The sequence below is a fragment of the Electrophorus electricus genome, chromosome 11 (genome assembly GCF_013358815.1).
Source record: "Electrophorus electricus isolate fEleEle1 chromosome 11, fEleEle1.pri, whole genome shotgun sequence".
In the NCBI taxonomy this organism is placed as follows: domain Eukaryota; kingdom Metazoa; phylum Chordata; class Actinopteri; order Gymnotiformes; family Gymnotidae; genus Electrophorus; species Electrophorus electricus.
In genome coordinates this window covers 6,285,622-6,307,615 of record NC_049545.1, presented here as the reverse complement: position 1 = coordinate 6,307,615, position 21,994 = coordinate 6,285,622, and the positions used below count along the sequence as shown (strand labels likewise).

The following is a 21,994-nucleotide window of genomic DNA, read 5'->3' as shown; positions in this document are numbered from 1 at the left end:
TCTTTAAAGTTATTCTAAATGTATGTGTATACAAAGCATAACGTGACAATAATGGATTATTCCATATGCATAAACACCCATGGAAATAACAAAAACTAAAAAATAATCTTTATTAAAGACTAATAACAAACATACATAAAAATAACGCTCTTTCCTGGGAACCCGATATTTGACCTTTCAGGCTCTGATACCAATTTTGAAAGACTTAAGTTGTAACCATGGGAAATTAGGACAAATTGATTAATTTTCCACTAATAAACAATAAGTGATGAACAAATAAAAGTTACAAGACCATACATAATTATTGGCTTTTAATTTAAAAAATTGTTGTTGTTTTTTTTGAGGAGAGTGGGCAAGGGAACTAAAGGACGATGCTGGATTTTGAGCAGAACATGGTGGTTTATATACATCTTATAACATGCTTATATACAGGGTATCAATGCATCCCTGACTTTTCAGGTGGAGAAATTAGCTGCAAGACATGCAATACCTCATGTCTCACGTAAACAATGTACTCCAGCAAGTAAACAAAAAAATATATGGCAAAGTATAAAAGTAATATAGGTTAAAACAATCAAATATACATACTCACTTTTATGGTATAACATTACAGTATACAAACAGTTGGCAAGTGAAAAGTCAAATGTGCCCAGTGGTTTATAATGTGAATCCTTATGCGCTACGGAGTAGAAACAATTATGAATCTAATGAAAAGAGGTTCATAAAATAAAAATAAGGCACAGTAACTAGAAGGAATAAGGACAATACTTCATTATGGCTAATTTAGAGACAAGTGGACGTTTCATAGGATTCCTTTATTAAGCTTGTAATTGGGGTGTATTAGAGTGATACTCTATTTTGTATTCGTATTCTCATGGTCACAATGCTTATAGCTGGTACTAACTATAATAGGGATGTGTAGTGTATCAATGAGTCATCTGTTAGTATTGATAAAAGTAATGTGGGCAGAAAGGTATTTCCTGCAGATATAGATCATAACATTACATTATTATATAAAGTTGGTTTAAACTTCAACCCAAGTTCAGCTCAATTATTTCAAACCTCAGATGGAGCAAGTAAATTGGCATTTTAATGATCTCCTGAATATTTAAGCAAAGATTTACTGCTTACACAGATACACATGTTAGCTGGTTACTATTCTGGCTTCTTAGGCCAAAGCACTGGAGTTTGGCTTTTACACTGAACAGGTTTGCTGAACAGACCAAATGAATTGAACAAACATTTCAGGACACAATGTTTCAGGTCTATCGTTAGGCTGGGGTTTTTGCAAACCCATCTGAGATTTAAACGGAGTGAACATTGGCAGCTAGTGAAAACCTAAGAGAGAACATTTCCAAATATGGGCCACATAGTACCTTACTGAAAAAAAAGTAAGGATTTCTTTATCTGTGCTCAAGCCTTCATAGTGAATCACCTGAATTAAGTCCACTGAATTTATAATTTATCGTCCATTACTCTCTTACATAAAAAAAATAAAAATATATTCACTGGATGTGCAAACTCTGTACTGCCCAGGGCTGGACTGTACCTTTCCCAAACAGTGTGTAGAAGGCGGCCCCAAACAGATTTATTCCAGCGGAAATGAAGAACACTGTTCGCCATTCCACTATGGTGTTCTGTAACAAACAAAGGCACAAAACAACAGAAACAAAAATCAAGAAAATTTTAAGTAACGACAACCAGGAATCAAATATAGAAACTAATCTGACAACAAAAAGCTTTTATTCTAAAATGTTAACATTTACTTGAACTACATATGGTAGAATACTTACGTTTTAAATTCTTTACATCTTTGGTAGATGATTGTAACTAGCAAATTCTGGGATTGCCCTTATCTTGTTCCAACAAATTATTGCAACTATGCAATACGATTTCTATATGCTGAGGTTTGCTGTTAGGATAACCTGAGTGTTCATCTGGATCCCTCTGGTGCTGTAATGCTTTGAGAAGTGAGTGTGGTCTAATTCTGAGTTATGATTATGAAATTGAAAAGCAAAGCAAATCCTCTTAACTTCTTTTAGAACCTCTGCCTAGGAAGAGGGATCACAGTATGCCTTTTTTGTAGGCCTCACATGATATATGATGCTTTTTATGACACTATAATGATAAGAGAACAGCTTAAAGAAGAAAAAGGCACTTACAGATTTGGTCAGTGACCTTGCTATCACGGGACCCACCATGCCTGGTATAGTTGCAAAGGAGTTTGTGATTCCAAGCAATATTCCAGCATAGCTGAGGAAAGAACATTTTAACAGTGCTGAAAAATCACACCCCATTAGGCATAACAAAACATATCTACACAGTAAATACTAAGTAATTAGCTGCCAATATTTAGCCACTTCTTCTAAAACAATTCCTAACAAAATAGCCTTACGATGGTGCAATGTCCAGATGATTGATGTTAAAGCCAGATGCTGAAAAGCCACCAAGCGATGAAGAGATGGTAAGGAAAATGACAGCGAGGGTGTAGTTGCAGTCAGTGTATCCTGCTGCCACCAGGAACACAGCTGGCCCCATCATACCTACACATGCATGAGGGCAGACACACGGGTGGGTGAGCAAGCTCAAAGAGGAAAAACCTCAATCAATCACATGACTGCACTAAACTCTCCTCAGCATTCCTGTAATGGAAGTGAAAAACAAATCCTCATGACACAGCAGATCCTAAATTCCTCTTATTTAGCTGTGAAGGCACAGAATTCAACACAGCACTGTTCTCTCACATACAGTCATCTCTTCTGAAGGCTCTGAGCTCCTCACCTATGATACTGAAGGCTTTGCGCACTGCCACCGTACTGAATAGGCAAGTCTCCCTCAGGTAGTCTGCCAACTGGCCTCCACCCATAGACAACAACCAGCAGCCCAGGTACGGCAGAGCAGAAAGCATTCCATTCTAATATTTAAAATATTCCACAAAAACACATCAGCACATTTAAAACATATAAAATATCCTTTGGTTTATGGTCATTTTCATACTGCACAATAGTTGTGATGCCTATGTGCAAATATTTCACAGGCAGAGGAGTCATCCAAAACAAAGACATGACATGACATGACATCATTTGTAAACAATGAAATTTAATCATGGCCCTAGGCATAGAGGAGTCCCTACAAGCTGCGTACCAACCTGCTTAATGCTGAAGCCCAGTATATCATTCATGTAAGTGGGTAAGAGTGTCAGCAAAGTGTAAAATGTCCAGTTGTAAGAGAAATGGGCAACAACTATGGCCCATAATGGCACAGAGGTAAGGATGGATGTCCACGGAATGTGGTCCGTTGTTGGAGAAAGCTACAATGCAAAGGAAAAATGCATAGGCTAGATGAAGTGTGAATCAACCGTTCCGTTCATTTAATGCAGGTGACATTCACCTAGGACAGGGTTTAAGGTATTGGAGAGTCAAAAATACATTGTTGTCTACCTCATTTTTTAAAGAGGCTGTTATGTAGGTCCTTTCAACCTCTGATATTCTTCTGTGTGAGGTGGGGCTGTTACTGACCAGCAAAGACCACAGGATAAACCAGAGGATACCAACAGCTCCTGCAAAGACAGAATAAAACACATGCACAAAATTGGTTTTAGTATGCAATCACAGTGATTTACACAGATTTACCAAATAAATGTGTTATGGTACTTTACAGTTGCAGCTGCATAACCTTACCAAAAATATAGAAGACATAAGTCCAGTCCAAGTAAAAACATATCTGTCCGGACAAGGGCAGGGCTACTACAGTGCCAAGTTGGGCACCTAAAAACAGAATTTTGTTAAAATACTCCCTTAAAAAATGTGATACAAAAGTAAAGGTTTTTTAAAAAGGCATTAGCTATTGCATCGGCAAACAGGTCAGGTTTTACCTGCATATGAGATGGTGAGAAGCCGACTTCTCTCCATTGGTGGGGCCCAAGATGCCCACATGGCATGCATCGCAGGAAATGTCACTCCCTGACAGCCCATTAAACATACAGCATTAGAGTCTCTCTTTAAAAGCACAGCACAGGCCGATGTTTCTACAGAGGTACGCTCACCTCCCCAATGCCTTCGAGGACCCTGACCGCTATGAGGTAACCAGCCCCTAGGTCAGCAGCTACAGGCGTAAGCAGAGTGAAGATCACAGTCCCCAGGATCCCAAAGCCCAGCAGCCACTTGGCACCATACTTGCGTGCCATGTACCCTCCTGGTATCTGAGTGATGATGTAGCCATAAAAGAAAGAGCCCAGGATCCAGCCTTGAGTCTCTGAGTCCCAGTCATACACACTGGCCTGAGGAGGGCAAACAGCTCATATGTAACATGATCCTTTTTAAGATGCTTGAACAGACCAAGGACTGGGTAGCATATCTAAGGTCTCCTACTGAAAGACAGACAAAGCTAAATATTGTAGAATACTTAGAACAAACAAATGTGTTCCAAAACAAATAAATTACATCTAAAGTATATTCTTTCACAAATTTTATTTTTTATTTATCTTTATTGAGTTAAAGTTTGACCTTGATGTTTGACCTAGGCTACTAACCTATTCTACACTGGTTTAGTCATAATTATCCCTTAGGAACTGGTAAGGTGCAGCTTCACTTTGGCAGAAGGCTCTCTTAGCATAGCTCTGGGTCCACAGAATGTCAGATGTTCCTACCGTGTGGTTGTGCCTGGGGCGCGGGGGGTTATTGTGCCTCAGGCAGACAGAGCTGTTGACGTTATTGCTGCTACTGCTGTTCAGCATGTCCACCATGGCCACGCTGAGGTTCACCCTCAAGGCGTATGCCACAAAGAAGCCATAGCAGGACAGGATGGCCAGGCTGTAGCGCGAGGAACAGAGCGCTGGAGCTGTGGGAATAATCATCATATGCACAAGCTCTTTTTCAAATGTACAGAGACATGTGTTTGCCAGAGGAAAGAGAAATGTTAGTACCCATGGACATTGAGCAATGTGGCAGTGCAGACATATTATGAACAGTAACAACTGTAGACCACAGCCACACCTGACTGTAGACCACAGCCACACCTTCATTTACAGGAGTCTAAATAACTCCTTGCAAATCTTCTGTAGCACAGTCTGTATGTTGCAACGCACACTAATCATTCCCAAGAAGAGAACAGATGAAACAAAAAAACAAGAATTAAAACATCTACATATTTATTCAAATCATTTTATACCTTAGATATTATAACTAAATCTATATTGTTTTTGTTATTGTTTAAAAGGAAACCACAGCCAACTTTCCCAGCATACCCACTGCTATTCAGATCAAAGTGACGTGGCTCGTCATTCTCCTGTCTACTTTTTTGCCAGAGCATCCGTTGCGGACAAGGATCTTTATCAGGCCTGAGACAGCATCCTTATCTAATTTTCTAATTTACTTGTAGTTGAAGAGTATTAAGACTCGTGAAGCAGATGAATGACAACTGTATACTGACTATACATTTTAAACACTCTAGCTATAATACGGTTTGTGGGGGACGCCTAAACACTGCATGACTCGATGACTAAAGTCCAAGCCTCCCTGTCCCGTGATGGTTCGCCTGCATCTGTAGGTTAGCTAGATGGACCCTAATATAACCTACAACCTTAACGTACTTAATGCTAGCTAATGTACCCAAATAACTGGCTAAGTAGTACATATTAGCATTTCTGTCCTTATATTTAATCATTAAGAGCTAGCTAGTTAGATGGAACTTGCAAAGCTAGAATATTTGCAATCAATCTTCGTATTGCATTTCATCTTCGTACAGTCCCTTCGTATAAAGGGACACGTATGGAAATATGTCCGAATTTAGATTGTTCATTAGTCGACAACACCAGTGTGTCGTGTATTCAGCTGACTGGGTAACTAGGTAGGGTCACAAAGCCAACGAGCTAGCGTTAGCAAGCTAACGTTAACATTTCGAGGTCTAACACATGCTGTCTGGCTAGATAACCCCTCTAAGAATAAACGTTACGACAGTCCATAATGGCATAACGTAACCGCTCACTTTCAAATGCAAAGCTTAAAACACAAAAATGCGAAAACTGAAAATGGATCGCTTTGATAGCGCTAACGTAAATATCGCCTGCTACCAAAATAGTTTCCCAAATATACATAAGATAGCTAGTATACAATGTTCACCTCTTTTTATGTCCTCGTCTTCATTCCGATGAAGCAAAGGCTGCTTATAATCATCGGTTTCTGAATCCGAAGCTGAGTGATCCATCGTCCACCGGCAACCTCTGTAAAGTGTTTACAACCCTCACGTCGGTGCACCACCCTCTTCAAGAACCAGAAGGTGAGCTTTCTTTCAAAATAAAAGTCATCTGAAGAAAACCAGCCCAGTTTTTAGGCCTAAAAATCGAAAAATAAAACAGCAAACAAATAAAGACAAATTTGAAATAAACTTAGAAACCCTGCCTAACACAAAAAATACAATACGTAGATAAGAGAGAATAAACAAGTTTATTAATACTACAAAATTTCTAGCCTTTTCACAAACAATATTCTTTATAACTCTATATAACCGTAATTGTATAACCGCAGCTTTGACAGACAGGGAGGGGAAGGAAGGCAGGGGAGAGGGAGGGAGAGAGAGAGAGAGAGAAATGTTACATTAATTTCTAGGTGCTACATAACCAGTAGATGGGGCTAAATCGTTCTAGCAACCCAGGCAAAGCCACAAGCAGATCTGTAAAGATGTTGTGTGTGTCTTGGAGGTGTTTTTGAGTTATTTTGAAGAATCAAGAAAACAATCTTCCATTCACTTGCTTTCATACACCAATATAATGGAAATGCAGTAACTGATTAACCACTTTCTCATGGCCACATACACTCTTGTTCTAAGTGAGGACAAGTTTTATTCTACTGAGCAAATCACGTCAGTGACATGGCCAGTATGCAGTGGACCATTTTGGTTTTGTCCATTTTGTCCAAGTGCTCTTACAGCAGTATCACAACAGTCATTCTGATCAATGCATGTGTGTTTCATTTATACTTCATGTCTATTAAATCCTAGATATGTGACCATGTGTATTTCACACTGTGGCATGATTAGTTATTTATTAATGAGCAATACATTATTTATACTAATTTCTTAGAAATTCCTCTTCAACGGAATTAGTAATAACTGAAGTGCATTTGGCACTGAGCCACTATTAAGATAATACTTTGCACAAGAACACTAGAAATAGAACTGAATAACAAAGCTGAGGAAAATCAGACAAATTTATTTTTTTAATGTTTAAATTTATTGTGTGCCAAAGAGTATTGTTCAAGAATAAAGAAAAAAAAAAGACTCTTAAGAGAGTGTTGGTAGTGGAGAATTTGCAAAAGAATACACTTTAAGAAGTTTCAGAAAACCTGTGAAAATCCCTGCACAGTTCACATATAAATATTTGCTCAATATAGTTAAAATATCTTGTTAAAAATCACATTTACATTACATACTTGGACCTAATAAAAGATGATCATCACCATCTCTTGCATGTGTTTACAGACAGACATGACAAATATTTCTATTAATGCTACAGGGATTAGAGTATTTCATTGATCCGGTCTCATTTGATAGACAGCCTAACTATCTTTTTTTCCAAAATCTTTGCACTTAAGTGTCCTGAGTTTACATCAGAACATATAATTCCATAGCATTTTAGTAGATAACACTTAATATTTGTAGTATTGGACACCTTTATGGAAATCAAACCTCCTCATATACATTTATATTTATAATATAATATATATATTATATTATATATTTAATGCAATTCCGTTCTCTTAACCTACTTCCCATGCTTCCTGTCTTTCTCCTCATATCATCCTTTGTGTTGTAACAAGCACACTTTCACAGCACTTTCCTGGATCTCACTGCACACTTTCAGAGACTTGCCAGCCAGGCCCAAAAACAACTGAGATGGAGATCATATATATTCACACACAAGCCTTTAGCTTGTCAGTAGTACATTATTTTCTAAAACTTGGTAACATTTTATTCCACCTTCAAACCAAAACCTATTATAAATAAACTGAGGAGCACAAACAATGGCTTTGTGGAATAATGACTAATTACCAGCGCCAACTCATTTCATTCATACAAAAGCTTTAGAATAAAACTCACTGGCAACAATGCCTGGTTCTTAATTGATCATCTTGCCAATGAATAAACACATGCAATATTATACTGATAATTTTACATATATAAAAAGAAAGCAGTTTACCAGCAACTGCACACAGAAAAACAACATTATATATTCACCGTATAAAAATATTAGGCTGAGGTAAGCAGCTTTCACAAGGGAACCATCTTTAATAATTAATACGTCATTTAAATCAGGTGCAGTTCAGCTCTTTATGGGGAAGTTGTTGTATGGATGATCTGTTCCTCAGCACAGTTAAAAGGCTATTTTGGACATGAGAGGGAGCACCCTGCAGTATGCAATCCTCAGCATAGAAAAACGCCCTGACTTAACAGACCTGATAGCAGGATAGGTATAGCCAGCAGACCTCTTTAAGACTAAACGTGATGTAGCATATAAGGCACAAAATGGCCACCCTCACATATCATGGTCACGTGCTACTTCCCAAAAAGGTCCAAAAATAGTCAGGACAAAGGAGAGAAGCGAACACCGCATCTGTTAGACACATCCTTCCTTCCTCCTTTCCATTCAGCCCAGCAACATTTTCCGTTTCCTTCAGACATTAAAGCTCCAAGAAAAACCAAAACAAACAAACAAAACCCCAGGCCAGTATCTGTGCAGTGCTGCGGAGAGACCTGCATGGCAGAACGGGAGCGGAAGAAGGCCAGCACGGGCGCTAGCACTCAGTTAGGCACAGAATTGCCGTTGACTTGGTCGGTTGGAGCACTGAGGTTGAGGTTCTGGACGCGGCGGTAGACAAAGTAGAAGGGCTGCACCTGGGGCCGGCTATGCAGCTCGGCCTTAATCTTCTGCGGATGCGTGTCCGGAGCAAGCTGCTGCACCGTCTCCTCGATCTGCAGGAACAGAGCATGGCTGTCTGGGTCAGGCACATTGAACTTCACAGCACACAGCTGACACACCTCTTCAGTGGTGGCATACGGCCGGACCTGCAGGGTTTTGGCCGTGCAACCACTGCCTGCTTCCTGCAATGCCACTCTTAGATAGTTCTGCACACAGCAAAGAAGGAAAAGCATCAGGGTCTCATTTCCCATAATTCTCAACATCACACAAGTGCTTTATTACATGGTACACCAAGTACCCATGCATACACAATGCATTTATACGGTGTCTTACGTTTTTAATAATACAGTATTTCTGGTAAACTGATCCCAGATGCAGTTTTGTTTTCTGTGACCAGAAACAGCTCATCACAAAGGAATGAGTCAGTTTGTGCCAGACAAATTCTCTCCCTCCCTACCACACATAATAGAACTCAGGGAAAAAAAAAAACAACAACAACAACAACAACAAAAAAAAACCCATAGGTGATATCCAGTACGTGTTGAGAGTTTTACCTGAAAGTCGTCCACAGAAGGCACGGTATGCTGGGCAGTACGCTGGGCGGTGCGTCTGCGGTGCCACTGGTGGAGCGTGTTACGGGTGTCTGAACTGAGCACGCGTGCCGCCTGCTCCTCCTGAAAGTTCCTAATGAGGGACATGGCTCCATACGCACTGGTCAAGTAGTATCCACCTACCAATAAAGGAAAGCAAGACAGCTGTTCGAGCATGATACAAATACAAAACTGATACAAATACTGATACAAAACTTAAAGGATCCTTCAAATCATTAGGAAAGGTACACCTAAATAGCACTGCTTCTGAAGCAGCATTCTGAAGATCAGTGAAAAGGGAGTAGTGTTTGCGGATTAGGATCACCACGGCTTGGGTTACCTTCTCCTTGCAGCAGTGAGGGGTCCAATAACTCCATCATGTACTGAATCTCTGTATCCAGTTGAGGCATGTCGCACTGTGCCAGCACGTAAGTCAACATGGGCAGAAAGTCATCTGCCCCATACAGCCTCCCTAACATCAACATCATCATCATCATCATCACACAAACACAAACATGTCAAATGTGCTGCTACGCTGACAAACTGGCAGACGGCATTTATCCTGGCAAACTGGTAAAGAGTGTTGATCCTACTCAAAAACTGCCACCAAAAATAAATAAATTAAAAATAATTAGACATCACCCTTTCATACCTGAATTGTCTTCCATGACTGTGTAAATGAGCTTGCAGACACGGAGCAGGAGCTGCACTTTCTTCTCAGGCGAGTACATCTTTCTCATGTTGTGGAACTTGTGGCGGATCTTCTCAATGGCCACGGGGTCTGGAGGGCTAGCACCATCCACCCCCATCTCTCGCGGCTGCTTGGTCTTGGCCAGAGCCAGGTTCTCCTTCAGCTGCTGCCAGGCCCCGCTGCTCACCTGAAAGTCGTGCAGCGCTGTCTCCACCACAGACTTCAGAGGCTTCAGCACACATTTATGCATGGCCTTCTCCAGAACCTGATCTGAGGAGGAGATGGACAAGTTGGTAAGAGCTCACTGCGGTCACAAAAGTGGCTGAAAAGAAAGAGGAAGCAACTTGCTAAAGCAGAGGTACATCATAAATTCATTCAGATGCAATCCCACTCATATGACTAGGGCAGAATGAGTCAATGAACATGTATGATTCATTTATTTTACACACAAAATGTATCAAACCACTTTTTCTCAAATGTTATGACTCCAAGATCTGAATTTAGACCTGTTAGAGACAGAAATGAATGTAGGAGAAGACTAAGGCTTCCCGCAGATGTAATGTTTCCATTTCCTCTCCAGGAGAGGAAATACCTGCCTCCAATATTTCCACAGTTGGTTCTCTAAAATGGAACAGTGTCTGCCAATCTCAGCACAGGTATTCATTTAAATGACTCCAATGAACAAGTCCTACCCTGTAACACCGATTGCGCAAACCTGGTTCAAAACTCATGACTAAACTGCAACATCATGAATAAAACTCGAGGGCACTGTAAATGAAGTCACATGGCCCTAAGAGCAGAATCTAATGTTTAACTGTGCCCAGGTGGTTAAGAATGCTGACTATGAAGCAAAATGTGCTCTCATCAGCATAAACATTTAGTAAGGGAAGTAATGCTTCTTCCCTTAAGTTGTCTGGCACCAGGCATCTGTTTGCCCAGTGCTTTGCTCTGCATCTCGGTCCCTCCCTTTTTTCCCCATTCCTGTCTCAAATATCCCCTCCCTACTGTGGAAGAACACTGACATCAGCAATTAGCTCAGCTGGTTCTATGCAAAGTAGCAACTGCCATGATATATTTTATATGCATGCGTGTGTGTGTGTGCGTGTGTGTACTCATTCCCTCGGATGTATCCTTGAGGCAAGATCTGTCATATCCGTCATATATGCAGGATGTTTTCCAAAGAATTAACAGTAACATGACAGGATTGCCCAACCCACAGAATAACGAGCTTTTCAGAAAGAACATGTTGAACTTGATCAAACGGTAAACATAGCCCAACACCTACATGTTTAAATTTGTCACGGTTGGCCTTGGAATATAAATGTCAGCATGTCTTTATGGCATTCCCATAAATTCAATGCAGCAAAAAATATTTCGATAGATATATTTCCAAACCCGAGATAGTGTTCTAGAAAGCCGTAGGTCGTGAATGCACCTCCTCGCTGCCTGTGCCTGAGGTTAGCACAGTGACCCTGCTGGTTCACACAGAGCTCAGCCCTGACAAAGAGGGGGCCGAGAAAGACACAGACCCACACGAGCCAAGGCGTCTCGCCCCACGTGGGCACCGCGCGAGTGCCAGTTCCACCTGGCAGCACATAGAAGGCCTTTCACAGGGGTCCACGGGCACTCGTGTGTTTACCCACTCCATCCCACATCTAACAGAAGTATTCAATATGCTTCAACATAAGTGATTTGTTAGGTTCGTAATGTAAAACTCTCCTTTCTTTTTTTTTTTTTTTTTTACAAGGATGTCCATGTTTTTAAAAAGAAAGCCATCTGCCTTCATCTTTGGTACTGGCAAGTGGATGAGGAGTGAGCCACCGTTGGGGGAGGACAGTGTCAGATAGTGTGGAGACAACGAGGAGCCAGGAAAAGGACCCAGATGAAGAGGGGGCCTTGGCCAAGGCCAGGCTTAGTCTGGGAGGCAGTCTTCCACTGCGTACAAACATCCCCTTCACCACAACCACCCTCCCTCCCCCCAGATCTGCAGTGGCAGGAAAGCACAGACTCAGAGAAGAGAAGTGAGTCCACCGATTCCTCCCACGCAGCACAAGCACTTTGACACACAGCATGCCATCGTAGTGAGACATGGCCACAAATTGCGTCACTCTAACAAGCAAGCACAAAGAGTGTAAAAATCCCCTGTGTTATGCATTAAATGTATTTTGTTTCCACAAGAAACATTAAATAGTTTCAGACCCTGCCTTTTATTCCCTACAAACCGAGTATCTAGGTTTACTTCTCTATTTTTGGGAGGAAGTTTGGAAAACAGATTTGTGTAATTCACACCAGACTCCCAAGCCAACAATTCCTGGGGTATCTTAACAAGAACTTTTCCAATAAGCCAGTTAAGTAAACGAGGAGCAACACTATTCTTGTCCTGGCATAAAAACAAAACGCAGAGGGCGAGGCAGCTTTATCAGAAATGAAGCTTTACTGATATGTGCTCATTTTTCCTCTCTGTGCAAAATTAAAATTAATTTCCTGACCTCTGTCAACCCTGGTTGTCGTTGTCTACAAAGAGCAATGAGAAGCCACAATTAAAAGACTGCTGATGTTAAGAAAGCCATACAGTTGTATGCGGCTTACTGGACAAAACAGAGTGTGATTGGGCTAAACAGAAAACAAGCCCCCCCTTTCTACATTCTGGCTTTACATCCACCTACTCACTCAATCCCAGCTTGGAATCAACAAGTAAAGGGGGCTGGCTGAAGGGCTCTGGCAGAGGATTGGAGGAGAGCTCACCCGGGAGGCAGTGGCCCACTTGGCAGGAAGCCAATATAGGAACATCTGGAATCAAACCTATTCAGCAGAGCTCAGAGCAGACTACTGAACATAGTTTACATGCTGGGAGAGAGGGGACGGAATTAAGCAGCGTTCCCGAAGAACTCAAAACAAGTTTAATCAAAAACAAGCCCCTACTTGTAATAGTTTTCCAAGATCTGCCTTTCCAAGAACCCCTGGCCAACACAAGCATATCTATCGGGTTTATGACTAGACTGCAGGCACAAGGTTTTTGTGGTGCATTTACAGCATCCGTCTACACGTACAGGTCCTAAAGGCTAAAGCAGGTCAGGCAAAGGCTAAACTGTATCCACTGGCATCCAAATATAAATGTTAACTCGTGGCACTGTGCAACTGTACATCAAGTCACGCAGAGCCTAAAGCCTGCGGCCTTGAACACAAGTGAGTCTGTGGTGACCTGACTTTTGTGCACATACACCGACATTCCTAAAAGATGGGCACTGCCCAGCTGCTGCCACGGTGCTATGAGATGCTAGGTACTGCAGGTACGAAGTAAAAGTGCGCGACTGGTAATCAGGAGGTTACCAGCTCAAGTCCCGCCACTGCCACAGTGGCCCTGCTGGGCCCCTGAGCAAGATCCTTAACCTTCAATTGCTCAAATTGTATTTAGCCATAACTGCAAGTGTCCTTTGGATAAAAAGTTTAGTTAGATTCAAATTCTACAGGGACAATCTGCCACTCCATGAATGAAGCTAGAGCAGTATTAATTCTATGAATATTTGAATTTATGCTCTACCACACTGCTTAGGAAGATTATCTTTCATTACAATTACAACAGACACAGGGGATGGAGAAAGTTAGTAATGATAATAGCCAACAGCTTGAAACATGAGGCACAAGGGAAAATATGGTTTTCAGTTACAGGCAGTTTTAAATCGCTTTCCTATATACTTTATTGTAAGTTTTAGGAAAAATGTTATATGTCATTTCTTTATGGGAGGTAAGGATGTTGGAATGAGCATAAAATGTCCTTACCGATCTGGTCCTCGGGGATGAGGGACTCGATGGGGGGGTCGAGCTCGGAGCTCTGCAGCAGGTAGGACTTCATCTGAGTTATGAACTGTCTGAGCGTCTGCAACAGGTCCAGGCCCGAGGTGTGGCAGCCGTGGTTCTCCTGCAGGAAGCTCACGTAGTCCTGCACCAGGCATCCGAAGTACGTGCCCTTGTCGCGGGACTGCTCCAAGATCCTGCGGACGGCCCTCTTCTCGGGGGTCATGAGCGAGTTGAAGACGCCGCTGACCTTGCGCAGGTGTCCCTTCAGCGCCCTTGGCAGCACGAACGTGCCTGTGCTGTGCCGCTTCTTGGACTTGAAGGGTGGATCCATGCTGACGTCCTGGTCGCTCTCCACGCTCACGCCGTAGTCTTCCTCCTCTAACTCCAGCTCTTCCTCGTCCTCCTCCTCAAGGCTGCTATCGCCCGCCACGCGGCCTGTCCTGGGTTGTGTGGCAGCTGCCGGCAGCGGGAAACCGTGATTGAAGTCGAGTGAGTCAGAGGAGGAGGTGGAGATGCTGATATCACTGAGGCGCTCCCGCCCAGCGGGGATGGCCTCGTCAGCAGGGCTGCTGCTCTCCTGAGCAGCGTTCCTCAGGGACAGCTTGGCCAAGGTGAGCGACACGGCCTCCTCGATGGTCTCGTCCTCCAGCGCCAGGTGGCAGCGGTGACCCTCGGCGTCGGGGTGGCCGGGACCTCTCTTACCCTGCAGCGAGGGCACGGGGATGGGTGAGCTGATCTTCGTAGGTGGGGATGAGGACGGGGAGGAAGAGCCGAACGAATAACTCAGGCGTCCCAAGAAGCCGTTTTTTCCCTGAGAGGCTTTCATCCAGCTTATGCTCGTGTCGGGCATGCTCCTATGCGTGCGTAGGGCCACTGCCTTGTGGAGGCCAGAGCGGGGCGGCGGAGGCCGGGGCGGGGGCGAGCGGGACGCGCTCTTCGCTTTGCTCGCTCTTCCGTTGTCCGAGCGCTTGCTGCTCCAAGGTGGAAGGGGGCTTTGCTCTCCCAAGGCTTCTGGATTACCAGTCTGTGTGGGACAGGACTCAACGCTGTGCGTCTGCAGGAAGAGAGGGTTAATGAAGCACAGAGCCCCGTTTGACTGGCAGCAGTCCAGCTGTGATGGGCTGCGGGTGTGTGGGACCGGCAGTGACTCGGCCGCGGGGGGTGACCTCAGTCCCGGTAGTTTCAGCCTCTTCTGAGGACTGTCCAGGGCTATTCCACCAGACTCACAACTCCTCCTCTTATGGCATAAATCTGAGTCCCAAAACCCTAAAGGACACAGAGGGAGAGAAAGCAAATCAAAATTCGGACACAAACACACAGCTAAAAAAAAAAAAAACACAGATGGAAATAAACGCCATAAAGCGTCTTCACTTACATCAACTTTAAGCATTTCATAAAACAATCCTCAACTACGCAATATTACCTGAAAAATACTATGAAGTAAAAAAAAAAAAAAAATCAATCAAGCAGCTATGAGTCATACAAAGCAAGAAATGAAACCAAAAACTTAATTGTCCCCAGAGCTGCTCAGCCAACACAGCAAAGCCAAAGGCGACAGCTGAGAAAGAGGAGGGCGGAACCTCGCTGACTGACGTATAAAGATTAAGGGCTCACACTTACAGGAATCTCACGAGACTCCTCTCGTCCATGCTCTTCTTAAGAAAACTTAACTGAGAACACCTTCCACTTGTGCGGTTCAAAGTTGCAAGACTGCTAACCGAAACAGGACTGGTGTGGCTACACATAAGCACACTGAATGGTGTGAGTCATGAATGCTGATAAGAGGGTGGGAGGAGTGGAGAAACTGCCAATGAGAGTTCCTTCTTTTCCTCGCTCACACACTCATTCTGAAAGCCGCCCCTTCACATGCTTCCCCCTCTGCCCAGGCAAAACGCGTCGGGATTCTCTTGCCCTTGGCCAGGGATTGTTCATTTCGCTCCCTGGGTCAAGTTTTATTACCAGAAAACTAAACACCAGTGCTCACAGAAAGAGCTAAACACAACGGTGTATTTACCACATGCGCCTCAGGACAGGGTCATGATTCTTTAAAAAAAAAAAAAAAAAGAGCACTGGAGTAATATAAGAAATTATTTCTTTATTGTTGCTAAGAGTCTATTTCTCAGTCGCATTCATGTCAGCGTCTCAGAGAGAAGTGAAAAGCCCGAGAGGCGTGTGTGGGAGTTTCGCACAAATGTACAATCGAGCTGCATTTTCTCCAGCCTCTTACCCTCTCATTCTTTAGGTCACCATTCGCTGTTAGAATGGCAATGGGGGGAAAGAAAAAAAAGAAAAAAAAAAGTCATCCAAATTAACGACAGAAGTATTTTATTCATAAACCTCTCGTTCCCTCTAGGAGCATTCCCAAGCCTCTCGTTTCTCTGCTGTATTCTCTCCCTCCTTACTGCTTTAGCCTCAATGACCCTATTTAACTCTGGCTTCCCTCAGTGAGAGCAGTCATCCAGCCTGCACGCCGACTGCCAGGACCCGTGACTGGCATTCAGCTTGGCCTTTAGGTGGGGCTCCTTTTGGAAGAGACTCTCGCCTGGAATTTCCACGCCGCACCCAGAGAGCTGTGCTCCCCCGGTCTGCGTTCTGCACACGCAGACGTGTGCAGCGCATCACTTGGGCCTTTGATGAGACCCTCTACTTCAGCAGCTGCACACACAGGCTGGGTGATGTCAGTTACTCAGTCAGTCAGTTGCTCTATATTTGTATTCCAAGAGCTTTCACGTTCTTCTCTGTTGTCTGTCCGTTTTTCACCGTTTTCTCTTTTGTATGCAGTTCACCTGGGTTTCAACTACCCACTCCAAGCGCATAGCTAGGTTGAAACCTGCATGAAGTCCTGAAGTTGGCCTCTGGGTGGCGCTTATTTTCAGAAGTGGCCCTAGACTGAAGGCCCTAGACTCACTGTACCCTGCTGGCCTAATTTCTGAAAGGTTCTGTTCTATGGTAGCTGCAGCCAGTGTGCCCACACTGACCACCCATTTCTTCAGGCTGCTGGCACATTCGGTCTTTCGTCTCAAGTGGCGCGGGCCGTGCTCAGGTTTCACATCCCAAAAACGGCAAACCTTCCCTTTCCTAATCAGACCCTTCTTCCTCTTCTTGCAGGTTAAGCTTTCTCCCCCCCCCCCCCCCCGATTTCCTCTCCTAAACTGGCTGAGTTTACTTAACCACCAAAGCAAAACGCAACAAATAGTGCAATGAGCGAATGGTTTACATATTGACAGCACAGACTTGTAAAAATTACTAGTTAAACAAGGACATTTTCTACCATGTCCATACTGTCGTCATTCTGAAGCCACAAGAAACACAACTGAAATCTCACACGTTAAGTCAAGTGTTACATTACAGTCTGTGTCTCGAACATGAGACACACTGACATACTAACTAAATGCTGTGTGTTAGCCCAGTGTCAGAAATAACGCATTCATAGGAGACCTGCGTCAGTGAGTGACGTGGTACCGGCGTATACGCTGCTGAACACGCCTGCAGTCCTCTTGCATTGTCTGGCCCTGCTTTCACCAACAATCTGGCTAATGGCTGAATTTGGATGCATTATTCAGCAGGAAGCAACATTTTTCAGATAATTATCAAGTGCTCTTAGGAAAAAGAAACGGGTGTAAAAAAAAGCGGCATTATGAGCTTTCTGGGAAACGGGGGTTTGGATTGCTACCTTTGAGGTCATTCGCCATCATAACTGAACTGCGGCGGCTTGCTGGGATCTACGAGGCATGCTCATACAGTCGCAGATAAGCATTCGACTTAGAACCCGAGTCCACTCTACCCGCCAGGCACGGAGTGAAGACATCCCCCTTGCTAGCAGCCCAGGTTTAATCAGTCGGTTTAATGCGCACCTGAAGCCTTGTTTTCTACAGCATCATGAAACCATAATCAGGCACAGCCATAATGGAGGCACAAAGAAACAAACAATCATATCAGCTTGAAAATGAAGCCTGAAGGAAAAACAGAGCAAAATGGACGTAGGCCACTTACTTATTCCCAATTTGGCCACCTCTTCCAGGTCGGAGGAGGTCTTGGCAGCAGAGATGGCCTCGGGAAGCTTCAGCGTAAATGGAAGAACATCTCTACAGAAAAGAGATACAAGGAAAATGAGCATTAAAAAGTACTGTAAGAGCAGACCTGCTCTGAAAGTGCCCGTGCTGAGGTTTAACACCCTACGCCTTTAAGAGAGAAAAAAATAGAGGTCAAAGGTCAGAGAGGCAGAGAAAACAAATGTCTAGTTCTCCTGCTGTGTGTGCCATTATGCTGCTGAGGTTGGCAGACAGAGGCCTGGGTTTATCCAGACTATCACGCAGCAGCTATAAAGGGCCAGGGACAATTTGCTGAGCTGGCCTCCACACATCGCCCTATACAAGCACACAAGAGCCCTGGTGGTACACTGAACTCCCGCCGCAGGCCAACACGAACACTGCCGCCTCAGTCGAACAGCTCTTTCCATGTATCTTTGTTTTCAGGGCAGTGTGTCCATGTTTCCAGTTAGACTCGCCACACTTTCCTGGGTTGTGTTATTTGTTTCCTGTTTTGCAGTTTCGCATGGTTGCACTGGGACCAGGCAGTGAGTGCCTTCAATCAAACAACCCATCTGTTCTTAGTCCTAGTGTTAGTGAACACTTACAGCAGGCCTGCGTTATTAGCAAACTAATGAGTGTATCGGTGCGTCACTGGACGAAGAGTTCACACATGTGGGAAGGAATGTTTGAATCGTGGATGAGACGATTTCATGTTAGACTTGTACCAGAGAACCAGACAATACGTTTCTTAAGTATGAGCCGAGGCTACCGAGTTCTAAGAAATATTGCCTAGTTAATCATTAAAGTCCAACCCGGTTCCTTTTTCCAGCAACATGTTTTTTTAAAAAGGTACAAGAAGTAATTTATAGCTTATGTAATAGTTTCAACCTTTAATGGCACGTGGCATAGGATGACAGACTCAGAAAGGAAACCCTTTCAATGTGTCTACAAAACAGAATGCATAAAATGAACCTGATAAATAGCTGCAGAGAGTGCATTAGCCACTCTGTAATGTTTTACCATACATCATTAAATGCACTCCCCACTTTAAACTGTGTTTTATGTGATGCTCTCACTGTGGCGGAAGGAACACGCAGGGTGAGAGGGCAGTGTCTACTCTGTAAGGGAGGTCCTCTTACCTGCTTATACAGCAAAAGGCAACCAGACGAAATAGGTCAGCAAAGCTGATCCCTGAGCCCTCCAGCGAAAAGGCTGAAACACACACACAGTCCACAGATTAAACACCACATGCAGTACTGATGCGCAGCAAAAAGCATAGACTGTCATCTCCTCTACTATGAATGTCCACATATACAGAGTCAGGTGTGTACATCAGGCTTCTTTTGTAGGGAGGTCCTTCCCACAGAGAGAGAAAGGAAAAAGACAGACAACAGAGATGGAAATGGAGAGAAATGTTAATGCAAAACAGATGCATTAAATGGAAACCAGTTTGGTTGAAGAATGCGGTTCCCACCAGAGTTTTAGCAACTGCAAAAACATTTTGGACTGACAGGACGAAGCTTTTCTGGTAATATGCTGAGCACAAGAAATGTCCTGCAATCTCCATATACATGCTAAACATGAACATTCATCATGAACGCCCTAACAGGTCATGTATCAGACCGTCAAACTGAAAGTGGTATTCGGCGCATGTTCATGGTACCTGTAATTTGTGTTTCCTCATGCCTTCATAGGGAGTTTTCATTTGGGACTCTTGTTCTCAGCTTGATAATTAGAGTTCTGTACCATATTAACAGGGATGTATTTTAAAGGTGTAGTCCATAAATTCTCTCTGCACAGAGCACTGCTTATATGCCAATATGCCTGCTTCTAATATTCCAATTCTACTGAAGTTGATCAGGTGGGTCAGATGATGGAGCGAGCAGGGCTGGAGCCAACAGAACACACACAGAGGCTCCCGCTCAGGTTACAGAGCGCAGAAGCACAGCGGAGTCGTCCGATACTGAGCCACGTGGCCAAATTTAGATCACGCACTGAGTCACTGCTGCAAAGACTCAGCTTCAATAGAATAAAAAAGGTTGAGAAAGACAGGTAGAACAGGACCAGTTAAAAGCGCACACGCACACAAATGCCAAGAAGGAAATGAATGAGAATATAGATGTGTGGGGTTCTTTGATATTTGCTGGAACTTACTGTACTGGCTCTCTCTGATTGGGAAGTCCCTGATGAGCACTGGGACGTTCTCACCGTCCATGCGCAGAGAGATGACCTTTTTCTGGAGCTTAGATGACCTCCTCACCAGGAAGGTCTACACAACATATACACATGAACAAGAAAATAAATACTGTCCAATACTCTGCTGAAGAACGTCTGCATGATTAAAATTTCAAATGTTGAAGGAGCAGATGTTGCACACAAGTCATGATCTACAGCATCAGCAGTCTAGAAATAAATCGTGCTATTTAAAGCTGGACTCAAGGTCACAGGTCATTTACGACAGCTACTATAATGTAATCATGTGATGCCATGAGCAGTGGGCGTGCCCACGTCATCCTCACCCCAGGAGGCTGCGGCTGCAGGATGCGCTTGGCGTCTTTGTTGCTTAGCGACAGCAGCAGCCACACCGAGTGCGTGTGCGTGAGTCTGTCCAGGATGCTCATGCGTCTGCCAAGGGAGTTGTAGCCGGAGTCGCGCACCCCAGTCACTCCGCTGCACGTTGCCGACTGCAGGAAGAGGCCGCTCACCTCACCGTCCAGCCTAAAGGTGGACAGAGGGGGAAATCATGGAGGCTGCACCGGCGCCGAGCAGGAAATGGTTCTCAAGGAAACGGATTTCTTGTTGTTTTGCTTATACGCATATGAGTCTCGGTAGTAAAAAGGAATATGTAAAGAAGCCTATAGGTTGATATGAATATGTTTACATTATTTATTTCCATCCACTTGTTATCCTTTTTTTTTTGAAGGGTTAGATGGGCCTGACCACACACCACTGAAATCTATATAGGTGTTAGATGAAGAGAGATATGCACCACCTACTGGCCAACAGGATGCATTACCACAGAAAACAAAACTTTTTTTGATGATTAAGATCTGTGTTGTTTTGCATCAGAGACAGGATATAAACAACAGAAATTAAAATTGGTAAGACAGTTACAGGTATTTGGCCAGATCTACACTACATCAATTAGCATATCATATCAGGACTGATCTCAGCTGCACCATGATTGATCTTAAATATTCCACATACTCTGTTATTCAATTAGTTTATTAGCCCCCAGCATCACCACATTAATTGAAACAAGTAATTCAGAGGAGGCTGCCATAGAAATGTCAAAACAACGGTACATCTAAAGAAGGGAAAATAGCAAAATAGCATAGCATGCATTACAAAAGCTAAGAAATCTATGGTGAAAATCAACACTGAATGTCTGTTCAGTGAAGAAATATGTGATATGTTTAACACAAACAGAAGAGCTTCTCCCAACTATTGAATTGTGTAGGAAAATTCCACAGAGTTCACATGCACCAAATTCAAGGAAAGGAGATATCCATTCTGACGATTCCAGATGCTGAAGCTGAAGTTAAGTTTAACCTGCACATTTTAAACGTGCGCGTGCCCACACAATGATGACCTAAAGCTTCAGCTGAATTTATTAGTCATACGTATGCGAAGAGTCATATCTGATTTCATACAGTTGAAGAATGTCTGGCTGGTGTGTTAATCATGGCATAACACACCAATGTTAACGAGGCTTTATTTCCCAGGGGACTACGGGTCAAATCTGACCATATTCACTTCTAAAATGTCTGCAGAAACTAAAGCTACTATCAGTGAGTACCAGTTAATTCAACCCAAGGTTCCTGATAATCTTATCTACAAATATAGCTTACCCAGGGAAGACAACAGTGGAATAAGAATCTCTCTCTCTCTGTGTCTCTTTGTCTCTCTCTTTGCGTGTGTCTCTGTTTCAGACAACGACAGCCACCGAATGTGAGTGAGAGGATAAACT

General features: G+C 43.4%; 2 protein-coding genes across 4 annotated transcripts in view; both read right to left on the bottom strand.

The window, feature by feature from the left end:
* Window positions 1-91: 91 nt before the first annotated feature.
* slc17a5 (solute carrier family 17 member 5) lies at window positions 92-6,242 on the bottom strand. The gene is made up of 11 exons (XM_027014747.2): window positions 6,120-6,242; window positions 4,649-4,839; window positions 4,046-4,279; window positions 3,875-3,962; window positions 3,681-3,767; window positions 3,441-3,559; window positions 3,149-3,310; window positions 2,782-2,914; window positions 2,396-2,543; window positions 2,163-2,253; window positions 92-1,637 (listed from the first exon to the last, which is right to left on the bottom strand). Exons 1-11 carry the CDS (start codon window positions 6,202-6,204, stop codon window positions 1,506-1,508), a joined length of 1,470 nt encoding a protein of 489 aa, XP_026870548.1. The 5' UTR covers window positions 6,205-6,242; the 3' UTR covers window positions 92-1,505.
* Window positions 6,243-7,199: 957 nt separating this feature from the next.
* The window catches only part of rin2 (Ras and Rab interactor 2), a 28,709-nt gene continuing 13,914 nt past the window's right edge, over window positions 7,200-21,994 (bottom strand). Inside the window, exons 4-13 of one of the 3 annotated variants that reach the window (XM_027014771.2) lie at window positions 20,544-20,742; window positions 20,179-20,293; window positions 19,164-19,236; window positions 17,987-18,078; window positions 13,976-15,259; window positions 10,157-10,465; window positions 9,845-9,976; window positions 9,469-9,644; window positions 9,061-9,120; window positions 7,200-8,967 (exon numbers count right to left, since the gene is read on the bottom strand). In XM_027014771.2, coding sequence (XP_026870572.2) covers window positions 8,797-8,967; window positions 9,061-9,120; window positions 9,469-9,644; window positions 9,845-9,976; window positions 10,157-10,465; window positions 13,976-15,259; window positions 17,987-18,078; window positions 19,164-19,236; window positions 20,179-20,293; window positions 20,544-20,742 — 2,611 coding nt within the window. In that variant the 3' untranslated portion in view covers window positions 7,200-8,796. Of the gene's footprint in view, window positions 9,121-9,468; window positions 9,645-9,844; window positions 9,977-10,156; window positions 10,466-13,975; window positions 15,260-17,986; window positions 18,079-19,163; window positions 19,237-20,178; window positions 20,294-20,543; window positions 20,743-21,994 lie in introns of all 3 variants that reach the window. The other 2 variants (XM_027014772.2, XM_027014770.2) reach the window with 2 other exon arrangements.

Bases quoted from the DNA above. Each gene is read 5' to 3' on its own strand.
- slc17a5 (XM_027014747.2), bottom strand. From the start codon at position 6,204: ATGGATCACTCAGCTTCGGATTCAGAAACCGATGATTATAAGCAGCCT. The intron at 3,311-3,440 runs GTAGACAACAAT...TTTGCATTGTAG, and splicing joins CAGCCTCTTTAAAAAATGAG to CTTTCTCCAACAACGGACCA. The intron at 2,915-3,148 runs GTTGGTACGCAG...TTTAAATATTAG, and splicing joins TGGGCTTCAGCATTAAGCAG to AATGGAATGCTTTCTGCTCT.